Genomic DNA, 17011 nt, shown 5'->3' on the forward strand with positions numbered 1-17011 from the left:
CATGGTTTTTGTACTGGTTTTTGCCCTTTTTTAATTAAAAACAGATTCATTGTGCCTGCATCTCACGCTGGCTAAAGGAGCTAGCATGCACTGCGGTCAAGTGTGACGGTGGTTTAAAGGGGAACTCCGGGGCATTTGAAGCGCAATCCCATTGCTAGAGGTTGTCAAATACTGATAGTAGGACACAGACTGGTGCAAATCGGCGCTCCCTGTGCGGCGATTGCGCTGTTTGCGCAGCCTGTCATGCTAGCCAAATACGTGGTGGCCAATGGGCAAATTCTAAACCTTCCATGTAAAACAACAACTTGCACACTGCAGAAACGTCACACCACTTTATAAACCATCCGACAATAAAGTCACAAGCCTTACCATCAAATCCATATGCATGGTTCTCACATTACTGGCATGGGGACGGTACAAAACAACTTTATAAATAGCATGTCACTTACCTCTTGTCGGTATGCGCGCGCATGTGAAAGCCCAAAAGAGTCAATGGACGATACTCCCATATACAAAGCAATTATCTTCTCTAGAAAAAAACTGCGTTCAAGTATTTAAAACATTACAACAATATATTACAACAATATTGTTGTAATGTTTTAAATACTTGAACGCAGTTTTTCTAGAGAAGATAATTGCTTCGTATATGGGAGTATCGTCCATTGACTCTTTTGGCCTTTCATATGCGTGCGCCTACCGACAAGAGGTAAGTGACATGCTGTTTATAAAGTTGTTTTGTAACGTCCCCATGCCAGTAATGTGAGAACCATGCATATGGTTTTGATGGTAAGGCTTGTGACTTTATTGTCGGATGGTTTATAAAGTGGTGTGACGTTTCTGCAGTGTGAGAGTTGTTGTTTTACGTGGAAGGTTTATTATTGCCCATTGGCCACCACGTTTTTGGCTAGCATGACAGGCTGCGCAAACAGCGCAATCGCCGCACAGGGAGCGCCGATTTGCACCAGTCTGTGTCCTACTGTCAGTATTTGACAACCTCTAGCAATGGGATTGAGCTTCAAATGCCCCGGAGTTCCCCTTTAAGCGGGCTGCGTTGCCAGGTTTAACAGAGCCCCCTTTAGGAAACACCATTTAGCCTTAATTAATACTTAATAAAAATACTTAATACTGTGCAGTATTCGCTGTATGTTATTTGAAAAAATGTATTGTTATTGTTACCATATTGTTATAAGCTACTATGCGAGTGCGAGCCACCAATTAAAGCTTGAGGAGCCGCATGTGGCTCGCGAGCCGCGCAATGAGTATCTCTGCTCCAGTGCTACTCCTGTTGTGTAGCTCTGTGAGTTTCTCAGCAGCGGTTTGCAGCGGGTCCAGTTCATGTTAAGTGCTTGTATAAATGATTATGGCTCTGTGTCGATGTCACAATTTGCTGGCACAAAGTTCAATGCAGTGATCATAATAATGGATTTAAGGGGCTTTATTTATTAACCCTGTGAACAGAGATGTTCCTATTTCACCAGATTTCCTTAAGTTTTCTTTAAAAATAGAAATTATTAACAGTACCAGAAAATATTGGATGCTTTTGCAAGAATGCAACTGACTATGTCAATTTTCTCATGGATTTAGTTTATGTATAGCTTGTGTTGCTTCGTGGCCTGCCTGCTAACACAGAGGGCCTCTCTGTATCCCCTGGAACCTTCAGTTTTCTTTGCCTTTATTTTCTTGCTGGTCCAAAAGACAAACAATTTCAAGGAAAGTCCTCATTTTCTTCTATCCTTCTTTTTTTCTCTCCTCTTGTTCTCTGTCTCCCTTTCTCTTTGCTATTTCCCACTTCCTCAGTTCCATCCAGCTGGGACGGCTGGAGATTTTACACCCAATTGGTCCAGTTGGAGGCCTTTGTCGGAGCCCTTCTCTCACTCCACAAGTGGCAGAAGGGACCTGGGCTGTGAAAGGCGCTTTGTGTACTGTTTTTCTAAGAGGGGGCCCTCTCTCTCCCACTCTCATCTGTCACAGGTCCCTCTCCGTCCACACTCCACAATGCCTGATTGTTTTTGCCAAGACGCCAGGTTCCAGGCCAGATCTGAACAACGCTCTCCTGCCAAATTCCAACCCTGGTTTTTGTTTTTTTTCCACTCACAATGGGATTCTAGGTTTCTGTCCATATTTTGAAGGGGACTTAGCTAACTGTCCACCATCAACACTTTTCCTGAGTGTGTACGAGCAAAAAGCTGTCAATATTTTCGAGGGCAACAGAGAAAGGAAAATAACTTAAAAACAAAAATGCTTGAAGACAACAGTAAGTAATGACTGAGTGTACATTTATTGTGATTATTATTGACAAAAGTTATAAAACAAATACTAAACTTAGATATTAGATATATAAGAAAAACTGTAAAGTACTTGAGAATGAAAAATCAAAACTTCTCACTTAACAGTGTGTTCTCTGTTTAGTTATCAAGCAGACAGTCTAACCAGTATCACTTTCCAAGAAATGTCTTATCCAGGACAACTGCTTTCTGGGGGAAACTTTTGGTGTTTTTCTTGATGTCTGACAAAATGAGAAGGCTTTCGGAGTGCTGGTGATATGTGTGAAAGTGTATTTGTTTTTCGGGTACTCCGGGAACACTATCTCTTCTAAGTGTTTCCTGAGACTGTCTCTGCGTTGCCAAACTGATTTCTCTATCGTTTTGGGAGAAGGTTGTTCAAGCTGCTACAATCACTCAGCATCTCCCTACGTCAGAAGGGATTAGTGGTCAGAAATCCCAGTTATGGTTATAAAATATTTCTTTAGGTTGTGATGTCCAGCTCTAGCTTTTGACTGATCACACGTAGCAACTTCCTAGAGTTAATGCTTGTTTTTTTCCTACAATGTCTGGTTAGTCAAACAAAAGAGTCATCGCAATAGTAGCGTCTGGGATGTTTTTGCTTGATGATTAGTGCATGATGTACACTGTTGTCCTGCTTCAGCCAATTACAAAAGGCCTCATGGAATGCTTACCAACAAACTCAATGCTGTTGCACGGTGAAACCCTATCAGTGGCAGCAGGTTAAGAGGCTGGGCATTCCTGGCCATATGAGACACCAGTTCCAAGAAACTAAGACTTAAGCTCACCCATAAACACAGCAGCAGCAATATTGTCAGCTAAATATAGGCTCTCCTCTGTCTTCTCCTTCCTTGGCTCCCCACTGCTCTCTCATCGCTTCAGTGTGGAGTGCATGAGCTGATCGTGGATAAGTTATTTGTTGCTTGTCTCGGGTATAACAGTCTCAGGTGCCTATACCGCTGTGTAAAATCTCAGTCTCAGGATGACACCAGCGGCAGGTTGGAAAGTTTAATAGAAACTAAAGCTTCAAAAATTAGATTTCACCAAAAGTTGAATAATAAGATGTTAAGTAAAAAAAAAAAACAGTTAATTGCTAACTTGACAGTACTTATTCCTGTCATGTCAAGATGGCATAGAAAGAGGTTTCCGATCTTTTTCTCCATTTTTCTTCAGCTAGTAATCTGATGTCACCATGGCTATGTTGAAAATTTTGGCAAAGCTTTCTGCAGCAACATTATTTTTCTTTTTCTTTGTGTTTTTGTTGTCCAACTATGATGTTTTCTAAACCTTAACAAAGTACTTTTAATATGTAACAAAGTATTGGCACAGCAAGATAAAAGTAGAAACCAAATGAATAAGAAGGAGGAAGTGTGTAAACACCAATGGAGTCACACACGAGTGTCATGTTTGGCATTTGAATATACATCCTCATCTTCCCCTCCAACCCGTTGTGTCTATATTACGTGCTGATCAGATACACTATAGAACTATGTTTTCTATCAGCGCAGCTGGTGAGTTACTTATGCTCACAGAAGATTAACTAGTACGTGCAGCTGTAAATTAGTTCCCTGTACCTTGAAAATTGACGGCAAAGGGGTACCCTGTGTTGAAATTTAAATGTATGCAGGCTAACATTTATTTCTATATATAATTTTAGAATAGTGGAGGAGGCGAGATGAGTTCAGTTGGTTGCAATCTGCATTTTCACCACTAGATGCTGCTAAATCCTTCCACTGCTCCCAACAAATATAGACTGTAGCAGCTTTAAATATGTGGCTTGTGCTTTTATCTAGATCAACTTTCTGCGAGAAACTTTGAGAACAGTAAAAACTGCGTTAATGAGCTTGGACACGATCAACAAAAACATATTTATATTGATTTTACAAACGTTGCATTTCTAAACAGGTTTTATAAACACAGACATACCTGATAAAACAAGCCAATTAGATCCTTTCCAACTCCCAATACTGACACGTTGACCTCAGTGTCCTGTGGGCTACAATTTATTCAGAATGAGTGGCCTAACTACCGCTGCCTCCCAAGGGACAAGCCAATACTATGACACCATGAAGGAATGACATTACACTGTATCCTACTGGCTGTGTTGAATAAAAATTTCTGTTAGCACACCTTTCTGATATAATCAGTTGGTTTAATATTTTTTGACTGAAATGCGGACATCAGCACACACAGCAAGACTGAGATTAAAATGCCAGCTGTCTTGCAGTTGTTGCTGTCAGTTTCAGAGCCTCCGTGCGAGATGTTATGGTTGGTAAATGTCTGCTTCTGGAAGGAAAAAGTTTGCTGTGCCCACACTTGTAGCCCTGACTGCAGCACCCTGCAGCACCCTGCAGCACCCTGCATCAGTGCAGATCAGAGTGATTTGAAGCGGGACTGAATGCCAATTAAACACTTTCCCATTGCACGAAGAAGCCATAAGTTAATCAGTGTTAGTGTTTCTTTCCTTCTTTATCTGTGTGGAAATAAAAGGGCTTTAGTTTGAATTAGTTTGTTTTCAGTCTAAAGAAAACGATGACTTTGTTGCGGTGGTGGTCTATTAATGGTTCTCGAACATCATCAGGTCAAAGTTAAGTGAGTTTCCCCTTTCATGCAATGACACTCTACAGCCCTCCTCTAATTTAACCTGCATTACAGAGTCACTGGACGCTGCATTCCGACAGAGCTAGTAAAAAGTGACATGCACAGAACATTATGGCCCACAGAGTCCCTGAACAACAGTCAGACCCAGAATGGAATCCAACCCCTTTTATCCACTTCATTCATCTATAATCTGTTATTGCATATTATTTCTCACCACTCATCTTATATCTCCCAGTGACTTTCATTTTGATCAGTAGTTGTAGTATTTCTGAACTCCTTCTCTAGATTTAATCGTATTCACCTTCTTCCTCCCTACACATGCAGAGTGAAAATCTCCTTATTCCTTCCTAACTCAGGGTCTAACTTATGTTTAAAGACACTCAAGAGGCTACATATTTCAGATGGACAGCCTGCTGTGATTTACTTAACACTAACATTGAAGTAGCAATCTGTTTTGCCTCACAGAAGTTTTCTATGTGTGTCGTGTAGAGGGCTGGGTCGTACTATTTTTAATTATCAGTGTTGAAATATTTCCACTAATGCTTTTTTTGTTGATATACGGTAGTTATTCTCAGTTATCACATTCTGTAGCAATTTGGTTTGGGTTTGAGAATTTTGTTTGTGTATGTGTTGGAATTTGACGAATAAGGACAGAAAGTGACATTCCGGTAAGCAAGATAAAAGTTTAGAAATAAGACTCATTGCTGGAGATGAGTATTAGGAGAAAGAATGCAATCAGCAAAGATCCTCACAAGTACAGTGCAACAAGAGCAAGTCATAACAATAAATGATGTATTAGCCTAATGACTCTCCCAGCCTGAAGTTTACATAAGAAAAATTAGAGATTCTTCTACTTGAAACCATCAGCACAGTGTCTGCTTCTTAAACAGCTCCGAGGTGATGAGAGGCCTTAATGCTACTTAATAGATTAATAGATTATCCCTGTGTGCGCATATGTGTGTGTGTGTTAGCCCGTGAGCGACTGTCAGTATGAAAGCGTGTATGTTGCTCTAAATGAATGTGCATGGAAATGCCAAACATACGACATGTACTTTAAATCGTCCTTGTGTGTGTAAACTGTGCTCTAATTACAAGTTAAACCTTTATCTCTCTGCATTTTAAATAAACTTGTGGCTTTGAATGATCTATTCAAATGTATGGTTGTAAAATCTGCAACTGTTTATTACATACTGTGGTTTCTATGTGCAGTCGGAGCAAACTTTTCCAAAAAAAAATGCGGCTTTTTGCATATACGATACTTACAATGATAATAATAGTACAATAATTGCATTGAATTCTACTTTTCTGAACTTAATTAGCATTCACCTAAACGAATATAGTAAACTATTAGGACTAAAAACAAGTGACAAGTACAGAGGTGTGATTTCAGCTGGGTGAACATGTAGCTTTATTTAAAGCCATAAAAAGGAAACTGTTCTGTAGGAGACTGTACATTATTTAGCATAATTTAAATACAAAATTATTAATCTGATTAGAAAGAAAGGTGGTGTTTTCATGTCTGCGGTGTCTCATATGAAAAGGCCTCCATGAGGATTTCAGTCTGGCTGCCAACAGGTATCTCTCAATCTTTCTCATCATGAGATAAGAAACACCAGTTTGCTGCTGTTCATGTGTCACTTCTGTTTGCATCCATACTAGCTGACAAGAGTGGGATTCACAGAGTGCAAACTGAGACCACCAAAAACCCTTTCATTTTTTTTTCCTTTGCAGAGTGATGTCTTCCATGCGAGCAACGCCTCCCTTTCACCCACCATCTGAGGAGGCAGAAGTGATTGGTCAGGACAACTCGACCTGGGCCAGTGACGAGCGCGACGGCCCAAAAGAGACGCCGTCGCCCGCTTTGCACGAACAGCCCCACTTAGATGGACTTCAGCCTGTCAGAGAGAAAACAACGGATGCCGAGTGGGAGTCCGTCAGTCCTGCTGTGATGGTGCGAAGTAAATTACCTACAGATAACAGAAATCGACCATTTCTTATCGTGAGATATGCTGCTATAACTCAAATCTATGAAACAAATGTGGTTACCGTGTGTACACAGTGTGCGCACTTGGGGGACGCAACTCATAAAACACTCATGAAATACATGCAGAAGCACAGAGGGTGAGCAAATTCTCATGCATAATGATGATCGTGCACTCTTGAGTGCCGCCATGTATACATAAACCCACACTGTGCACACACACACACATGCACTCACACAACAGCAGTTGTCTCTGGTCTGTTTGCTGCAGGCAGTGCTGTAGGCAGCCCGATGAGGGTCCTCCTCGAGAGAGTTATACGCCGAGTTACATCTCATCTGCGTTTTCAGATGTTTATGTGTTTGTTGAGGTGGTAGTTATTCTGGCTTCAGGTTCTTAAGGTTCTGTTGGTCTGTAAAAGAAGTCACAGGCTGTACTCGAGTCTTTGAGTTTAGGAAAGTTAGAATAGGGTTCCCCCCCCCCCTCAAAAAAAGGACAAGCATTTGTTTTTTTTAGATTATTCAATTTCAAGATTATACTATTTAATCATCCGAAGTACATAACAAAATTTTTAAATGCAATCAAACTTTAATTAAGTAAATAGCTTGGAAGCTTTATTTCACTTTGCCACTGCAATGTGTTGGTTGGGGGAATTGCAGGTTTTGGTCAGAAAATAACCTACTGCAAGAATTTATCTGAATGATAATAGAAAATGCTGCCTCCATGAAATCCCACCAACACATGTTTTGACTGAATGGTTCATAAATGTTCCATGTTGACACTGGAATTTGGCCAGATTAAGTTACAGAGTGAACATTTTCTTTAAACGTCTATTTGAAGATGTTGATTAAAGAGACCGTCGTTCTCCCAGCAATGACTCCATGGGGGTTTCACTGAGGCAGTCCCAACCTATACTCACGTTCCAAAAATATGCTACCTCTGGAGGTTGTGAGAGTAACTGCATGTGAAGTATCAAATTGGTGTTGGTGGGTTAGTAGAATGTATTTTAACCACCTAAGAATGTCGTCTGCTCCATAATGTAAATGCTCATATAAGTGGCGGTTTAAACGACACCCCTCTGGGTTGTATTGAAGGGTATGAACAGACAAACTGTCTGGACATTTCGATAGAAGGACTTGTTGTGAGTAAACATTTACATTTAACCACAATTTTCACTAGGACTGACAGTAGTAAATGAGACCTAATTAGGAATCAAACTTGAGATCTTCATCTTTTCATGACTTGTTGAGCTACACGGACATGTTATAATACAAGCCCCATCACAGTTTTCTATAGCTGATCCCAGGGAACATTCTGTGTGTGGAGTTGAACCAGTAATTCCTAATTCACACTAAATTATTTCAATGCCATTTTTTTGCAGTGATATGGGGTAAGTTTAGATATACCACCTTTACACCAAACATGACGTTATTGCACATGAACGCTACAGCAGTAAGCATAACTTACATTTATTTAGGCTATTCAGCTTGCCTCCTTGATGTTGCCCTGGAGTCATCATATACAGCCTGCATAGTTCCTTATCTAAAACATTTCGTATGAAACGTTAATTGCTTTTAAGTTACATCCTCATGTGAACTATATTTAATCTACCATTGAGATGTAGATTTGGGGGAAAAAAAATCCCCATTTTAACCAATATCGTCTTTTGTTTCAACTCCCATACGATGACAACTGAAAAGTGAAGGAAAAAAGCTATTCAATGTCTTGTGAGAAATAGAAATAAAGTTATGAAGAATAAACTGCTTTGGTTAAAACTGGTCTACATATAGCCTTTAACATTCGTGGCTAAATGAGGGTTATAATGTTTAGATTGTGCCTTGTGCTCAATGAGTCAGCACGGGGAAACCAGTGCACCAAACAGTTTTGAATGTCTTAAACACTAACAGTGATATACAAGTTGTCCTTGTTGAAAGTGAAACAAAACCCTGCTTCACTTCACATCAGGAAGGGGCAACTTACATTAAAGCTTTGTGGGAGTTCACCTGCCAGTAAGCGACGACTGCTTTAACAAAATGCTTTTTAGATTCTTTGTATACAAATAATCTTCTTTATTGTGTCGCATGTGAAACAGATAGTTTAGACCCAGCTCAGTCAGATGACCCGTTCAAGTTTCAATGCCTTGCTGAAGGACAATTTACAAATTTACACAAGTTGTCACTGAGAGGCATCTGACCATCAGACCTTCCTGCCTCGCACCATTCTGCTTGCATAACTTCCTGCGTGCAGACTTAAAACAACACACCTGAACAATCCATGAGTGACACACAATCTTCCAATCCTCATTATAGAGGCATCTCCCGCTTAAAGACAAAGTGCACAACAGGGCCTCCTGGAGCCATTTCAAGGGCGTCTTAAGATCCCGCTGTTCACCAAAGCCCCTTGTCTTTGAAACATAAGCCTCCTAAAGATCCCCCCACTCTGTAAGAGGGTGGAGAAAGCATCCAGAAATAGCGTCGGTGTTAGGACACCTGTGCTGAAGTGTCTGTTGTGTGGTACAATGTGGTCATCTCGAAGAGCTTGTCTTGATGATAATTATAGACTCCCTGCGCCTCTTGCTTAACTCGGAACCCAGCAGAGCAAACAGCAGCAGGACAAACGCAGTCAAGTCATGCAACAGAAAATGTAAAGATCCGTCAAAAATCTGTTGTCTGTTATCAGCAAGTTTGAAGTTACTGGCTTTGGGTCCCCTTTTGTTGAGAGAAGAGTTAATTAGCATTCTAAAGAAAGAAAGATCTCGTTGGAAAGCTGAGGTCTAATAAAGATCATGTCTCAGCTGAAGTAAACATGTAAGTCAGCATCGCTTGAGTAGCTCGATGCGACTGTAGCATTCCACCACTGCATATAATAAAAAGGCAGTCTCCTTTTCGCATGCTGTACTCTTGTTGCTTTTTATTTTTAAATGCCTTCATCTGAAAAACAAATTTGGCTTCAGCATCTCAGTGCCAACGTTAAACAGAGCTAAGCAGGCCTCAGCGAAATCCTAAATAATTCTGCAGGGATACACAGTGTGTTGGAGGAGTGGTGGGATGTTTGTGTTCTCTGTCACAAAATGGAAGTAGATGTAAATTGATTTTAAATGGATTTTTATATGTGGAAATTTAGTAGCTGTTTTTTGTTTGTGGAGACTGAATTTAAACTTCTTTTTGCTGTTTTTGTTCTCTCAGGACAATGAAAGCAGCAAAGGCTGCTCAGTGTACTCCTACCGGAATAATTCTACCTCTCCAACCAAGCCAGAGGAGTATCCCAGGGATCGCACAGAGCCAGTAATCGGCCTCGCCTTTGGGACACCGGAGCGGCGCAAGGGAAGCCTGGCAGACGTGGTGGACACACTGAAACAGAAGAAGCTCGGGGAGTTGACCAAGACGGAACAAGACGGTGAGAGAAAATTCTCATTTTGTCACGTGTGTTTCATTTGCCTTTCTGTGAAAAGCAGCACAATCCTCTCTTTTCAGCCTTACCTAATCCTCCGTTCAGACCTGGAGGCTACACACTGTAGACACTCTTTGACTTGACAACTTCGCTTGTTGTTTTATTGGAAGACAACCCCACTGGATCCAAGAGAAATAGTTCGGCCCGGGTTGAACAGTAACACACTTCTGACTTCATCTGAAGGGCTCTCAAGGAGATTTATTGGCTTACACCATTTAGAAGTATTACATCAACCTGTGACAGAGCATATCACACTTCAGTCTATTTGGAAGCCATCAAATTAAGAAAATTCAATGCAGTTTTGCGTTGAATTATTACAGTGCGAGGTTAAGTACTTACGGGGGGAGTTACATAATTCTAGCATTATGAATTTTCCTTCTCGGGGCTGAGAATCATAAACCTTTAAAAAAAAAGAGAGAAGAAAATGAGGTGCTTCAATTCGACAACTTTATTCTCTCACACTTGATTAACATGTTCTTGTTATTTTCCGCCCTCTCATAAAGCGAGAACAATCATACGCTGCCTGGCTATTTTGTTTTCTCTTTCCTCTTCAGAGGATCTTTGAACATCTGAAATTACAGCCGACATATCCTTTGGTCGTTAGATCACAATATCAATCAGTGAAAACACAGGTTTCCCTCTCTCTGCTGCTCCTCTGATCTAATGTAGCAGCGCTTCTCTCAGCATGCCTCTGCTTGCCCCTTCCCTCCCCAAAGCAAGACAGATCTAAAACCATCTAACACCCCTCTTTACTATTATGTGCAGATAGTAATCGTGATGATATCAGACAAATGCTTGATCTCCCTCATTTAGAGGTTTGACTTTGTTATTGATACAATAAAGTGGGCTCGATTCGGACAGCCAGAGGCGAAGTACAGTGCGTTCAGTTGAAAGATAGGTAGCTTTGCCTCTTATCCACAGCACGGAAACAGCTTGAAGGAGAAAGCATGTATGTGTTATGACATCTCCCAGTCAAATCAAAGAGGACACAAGTGGAAGGAAATGCTCAGTATGGTTTAAGCTTGGATCTTTTTTCACATTTTTTTCCCCGGTTGATCTTCAAAATTAAATTTTTTTCTTTATTTTTTTTAACACGTTTTCTGGTTTGCTGCATTTTCCTCTTCATAATTAAATTCAGTAAACATACCCCCCCCCCCCCCCCCCCTTAGACAGAATTAGGGGTGCACAGATAGGGCCTAACATCAGTATTAGCCAGGATTTAGTTTGTTGATTTCAATGGGCCCATCGGAAATTTATGACAAGATTGACCAATGGCTGTGGGAAATATTTAACAGGTGTGTCCTGGTAGTGTTACAATGACTTTGCCCTGAAGATGTTGATTTATTTACATTTGATTTTGTTGGTTCGTGTAAGCACTGCAAAGTCAGTTTTTTTTCATGTGAATGTATTTTTGATACATTCTTGCTGATGAAGAACTGAAATAGCTTAAAACTGTTTTGTTATTATTATTTTCTTTTTTATAAAGCATGTTTCGCTGGCATTAAAAGGAAAATAGATAATATGAAGAATCTATTGGTATGTATCCAATGCATTCTTTGACAAAATATTTAGTCTTGATTCTTTTTCCTTGCTCCACTGATTTATTGTTTGCATATTGTCGCAGGAAATGATTTAATCCTTTTATTTTGATGAGCAGTTACATTTCTGGACAAATTCTTGATATCGTCTGTGATCAAGTGGCCTCCTTTAGAATGCGTGAATACTGTACACACCCTTTTTTTTATTTGTTGTCTTTCTATTTCTTTTTAAACATTTTTTTCATGTTTTCAGAAACATAGCAGTCAGAAAAAGAATCCATCAGAAAAAGAGGAAGTGCTTCCCTTTGTGTTGATTTTGATGCTGATCCCTGACGAGTCCAGCTTCAAAATGATGTTTTTCTCTCCTGTAAATGCATTTTAAAATATTTCAACCAGGGCCTAATATAAAAGCAAGTTTCCTGCACAGCTTTCATCTCCATTTGGACAGTTTATAAAACAGGCCCATATTAAATCTCGCTCTTCCTTTGCTAATTAGCGGAGCTGCTGTCCCCGAAGGCTAATGAGAGGAATCGATTGTTCTGCAAACACTTAGACAAAAACAAACGAGATAAGCATGTGAAATATTATCAGCCACCCTTAATCATACAGCCTTAGCATGAATAAGGCATTATAAGAGTCATATGAATCGCTGTGATCCATTGTTAGAATCTCTTTCATTCAGCACTGTGGTAATGCATTTCATTTTGAGCCTAATGTAACCCTGCATATTCAGACTGACAGGCACCTCAGCTTTTTTTCTTCATGAGCTTAGGCAAAGTGAGATGAGGTAATCAATAGATGGCTGACACTGAATGCTTCATTAAGCGAGTTCTCCTTCTGTGGCTTTCAGAACTGATGAGTGACAAGGCCCCTCACCCTTTTTCTTTCTTTCTTTCCTTTTCTCTTTGATTTGTTAATTTGTTTGAGTACAGCGTCTTAGTTTAATTAAGTCCTTGTCTCCTTTATCATCATTGTCTCGTTCCATGTTTCCTTTTTCACCTGATGAGAGACTTTTCCTCCTGCTTCTATCCTTCATCTTCAGCAGCCTTTAAAATAACATTTTATGGAATCTCTCTTGAACCGGCGACCTTGCTCACATCGTAAATAAAACCTTTGTTATGCGTCGCTGGTAAAGCATTTCAAATTCATAAGATTTGAGATTTTTGTTAAAAGAATGTAACACAGGAGTGCAAGGTCGGACTGATGAATGAGCCTATACTGAGTCGGGTTTGGCAAAGATTAGAGATCACAGCACAGCAGAAAGCTCCTTATTTTGATTCTGAATTTGTTTAAAGTTTTTCTTCTTTTTCCTCTCACTCTTCAGCTGCTGTTTAGCTAGACTGACACTTTAAAAGCTGCTTTTTCAGGAAGCATTTGCAGTACTACCGGAATTCAGCAGCAGCACTCGGTTGACAAACAAATTAAAACCTCAACAGTGCGATGCTGTGCCTCAGCCTCTTCTGTCAGCTGAGCTCTTCCAGGTTTCATTCACGATGTGATTAAACATAAGAGACTCTATTAACCAGCGAGCGCTCACTTAGCCTAACATGGCTGATCCTCCTGTGCACCATATCTACAGTGGAAGATGTCGTTGTTCGGCTTCGAGCTGCGCTCACCCCCTGTCGGGGCACTACTGGCAGTCTGCTGGTCTGAGGAGCCTAAAGTGCCTGTGACTGTTCTAATGAATAGACATGGCCTTGCTTTACAAGGGGGGAAGATTTTTTTTTCTTTTTTCCTGCAACTGCAGCCTCAGCTTTTAAAAGCTTCTTTTAAAGAAATCTTTGAGACTGTGTCAGGTAGCTGTATCCCCACATAGCTGGTTGCTGAAAATCTCTCCCTTTCACCTGAACTTTTGCAACATACAAGCAGAAATGGTAAAGGGAGGCTGAAGGTCTGACGTTTTTCTGGCAATTTTGCATTTCATGTTGAGTCGTGCCAGTGTGTGAAGGTTTAGACACAAAGGCATGCTGCACACAAAAGGCTTTCTCTGTGCTGTTAAAGCACTTAGCACTTATTAGACTGGCAGGGTGGTTGCTGAATGAAATGCTCAAGGCCAGGATGAGGGAACATCAGCAGAAAAACTATGGGCTCAAGAGTCACCGTAGAATGGAAACGATCCCCCATTCTCTGTCATTTTGTAACAACAAATAAAAGATTGAGAGGCTGAAAAACAAAAGCCCAAAATAAAAAGATAAATAAGCCAAACAAAAACCTGTGTCCCATTTTATCACCTTGTCTCCCAGAACCCGCTATATAAATATGATAAAAATAGACAAAAGTGGACCCATTTAACCGACTACCAAGCCAAACCACTCTGCGATGCTGCCTGATGGACATGAAAACCAGTGAAGTGTGCAATTAGGGTCCCTCTGTTTTAATGAGTGAATTATGATTATCTGTATTTTTGTGCCTCAAGAGAGCTGACCTGCTGTCAACAGGGCCTGGCACAGGCAGCATGCCCTCATGCCAACTTAGTCAGCCATCTAATGTGCCTTGTGCGGCTCTGGCGCCTGTCAAACACTTAAAATCACTCTAAGCCCTGTGTACACCAGATCTCGGATGAATTACTGTACAATTCACGTGTTTAATTTGCAAATGAGACGGGGCTCAATTACCGGTGCGCTTCGCTGTTGCAGAGACACTGGTGCCACTGGTTCACTAGTTCAACTCAAGCTGGAGGTTTCAGGAAGCATCCTTCTTTTTTTCTCTCAGACAAAAGCATACAGAGTGACTGAAAATTCTGACAATACACAGTAACATTGATTGTGTGGCACAGTTCTCACTCATGTTAGACGTCTTAGTAGGCATTAGTCCGTTAAATCTGGACACCATCATGTCAGAAAATGCGTTTAATCCGGCATTAAAGACAAAATCCTCCTTATGTATCTGTTTTAAAAAGAAAGTGGAAAGAAAGCAGCTTTACTCAATCGCTTAAAGCACTCATTAGTTATTCATGAAAACCAAGACCAGTGATGCTATTTCAGAATTGTGAATGCCACCAACTGCCCCTCCCATCATATGGAAACGGGCAAAAGCACAACAACCAATCTGGCATTAGTGGTAACATGATGATGCATTTCTAGGATCCAGAAACCCCATCTTCTTTTCATAAGTCATCATGACTGTCTTGATTGATTCATTTTTGTGGAAACTTGAACTTGTAACAACTTATAATTAAGTGTTAAGTTTAAAACGAGAACCATTTTTGTTCGGCTGAACCCATTCACGTTTTATTTTCTCGCCCCGGAGTACCGTTTCAACTCTATACGGGCTGAATTGACAGAAACAGTGATGTTTCAGTCATGAAAACATCTGAAAGTTTTATGTGATTTGCTTATTGGTGTGACACGAGAGGGGCTCAGCTGGAGAAAAGTGCAACTGGAATTTAGCAATATTTGTGTCAGACTTTTTCTTTAAATAAACTTTTGTGTTGAAGTGCTTAATAATGATAATAACAATAATATTATTGATATTGGGGATATTAAAAAAACCAAAAACAACCCACAAGTATGCATTGTTTTCTTTGAGAAAAAATATTTTCAAAACTATTTGTAATGAATATTTATAATCAATGTATACCAAGAAAGGGCTTCACCATCATGTGACCATGTAGCTGTATCTACCCTTTTCTGAACTCTGTTTTGTGGGTGTTGTTCAGTTTTTTCTGCCCTGTGACTTGAGTTGAGGCCAGGGCCAGAGCTGGGCACCCAATCACCCATATAATGGCTTCTCCAGCTGGAGAACGGGTGGGATGAGGGACAGGGGGGTCAGAGCGAGGCCAAGTCTTCCACTTATAAATTTGTTTCTCTGTGACAATAGAGATATTCTGCCAGGCTTCACTTTGTTCTTCTAAACTGTCGAAAGCTTGTTTCAACATATCTGCTGTTACCGCCACTCAAACTGCGGGGCGGGCTGCATGCTCTCCTTTGGAAGGCCTTGTAGACAATATTCACTAATGTGCAACCTTTTTTAAATTGTGTTTCGTGACAGAAGAAGTTAGTTTTAATTAGAAGTTGACTTTGCAGCTTAACCCATGCCTGCCATCATCTGCATGTTTATTTTCATGCTGAGCTGCGGAAGAAGCAACAGCCCATGCCTGAACTTCAAACTTGTGCAAGGCCTGTGATCCCTGTGTGCCCCGTGTGCCTGACCTGTGAGTGTGTGTATGTGTGTCAGGTAGATGTGATGACAGCTTAACAGGCAAGTAGGTTGAGCCCCAAGAGTTAATCTTACTGACTAATTAACAAAGCCTTGGCTCTGGCATTGTTTGCCTTCCTCTATGGGATTGGCAGCTTGAGCTGTGATTGTGTGCAGGTAAAGGCTGTGTGTGCGTATGTGTGTTGTGTGTGAAGATTTGCATATTAAAGGTGATTAAGAACTTCTTGTTCCAACTGACTTGTTTTGACAAATGGAGCAGCAAGGAGAGACTTTACAACCACAAATCAGAAAAAAATGGGATGGTGTGGGAAATGTAAATACAAAAAGAAAACATCAGTAATTCTTGCATGAACTTTCTTGAACTCACTGTAGTCAGAATTAAAAATCACGATTTATTTCTGGCCATTTGATCTGTAAATATACAGCCCTTTTTTTTTTTGTAATTCAGGACTGCAACACATCCCAAAATAATTGGCACGGTAAAGCTTTTTCCACTTTGTAATGCTGTCATTCTTCTTCCAAACAATTAAGACACATTATGGCATTGGATACAAGGTGGCGAATCAGTTCAGGTGTTTTTTTTGTCTCATTCTTCTGGTGTGCAACGCTGATGGGGCATTTTTTGGTTAAAAATAATACACTTTCTCTATTGGGAACAGGTCAGGCCTGCAGACACTCCAGTACATACCTTCTTCTTCTGCAGCCATACCTTTGTAGTGAACGCACAATGTCGTTTTTCACACTGGTACAACCTCATATGATCAGAGTGGCTCTTGGATTTGTTGCCAATCGGACTTTGGATGGTGTTTTTTTTATCTCTGCGCAAGGCTTTCATTTTTTGAAAAAGAAAAAAAGAATACAGATCCAGTGTGTGGTGGTCTTTCCCAGTTGTCTCCGAGCCCAGAGAAGTCAAAGCCATCCCTACACAAGGTCAACATGAGGTTTCTTTTCTGCACTCTAAGGTTTTAGGTGGCATTTGTGAGTCTAACCCAGCTATTGATGA

General features: G+C 40.5%; 1 protein-coding gene across 3 annotated transcripts in view; it reads left to right on the forward strand.

Annotated features, from left to right (window-relative positions):
• Positions 1-17011, forward strand: part of LOC142384311 (transcription factor SOX-6-like) — a 121106-nt gene that overhangs the window by 33727 nt on the left and 70368 nt on the right. For 2 of the 3 annotated variants that reach the window (XM_075470463.1, XM_075470464.1), the window contains exons 3-4: positions 6615-6882; positions 10048-10258. In XM_075470463.1, the coding sequence (XP_075326578.1) occupies positions 6619-6882; positions 10048-10258 (475 nt within the window). In that variant the 5' untranslated portion in view covers positions 6615-6618. The remainder of the gene's footprint in view (positions 1-6614; positions 6883-10047; positions 10259-17011) is intronic. The other variant, XM_075470465.1, reaches the window with a different exon arrangement.

This window comes from Odontesthes bonariensis, chromosome 7 (assembly GCF_027942865.1).
Source record: "Odontesthes bonariensis isolate fOdoBon6 chromosome 7, fOdoBon6.hap1, whole genome shotgun sequence".
NCBI lineage: Eukaryota > Metazoa > Chordata > Actinopteri > Atheriniformes > Atherinopsidae > Odontesthes > Odontesthes bonariensis.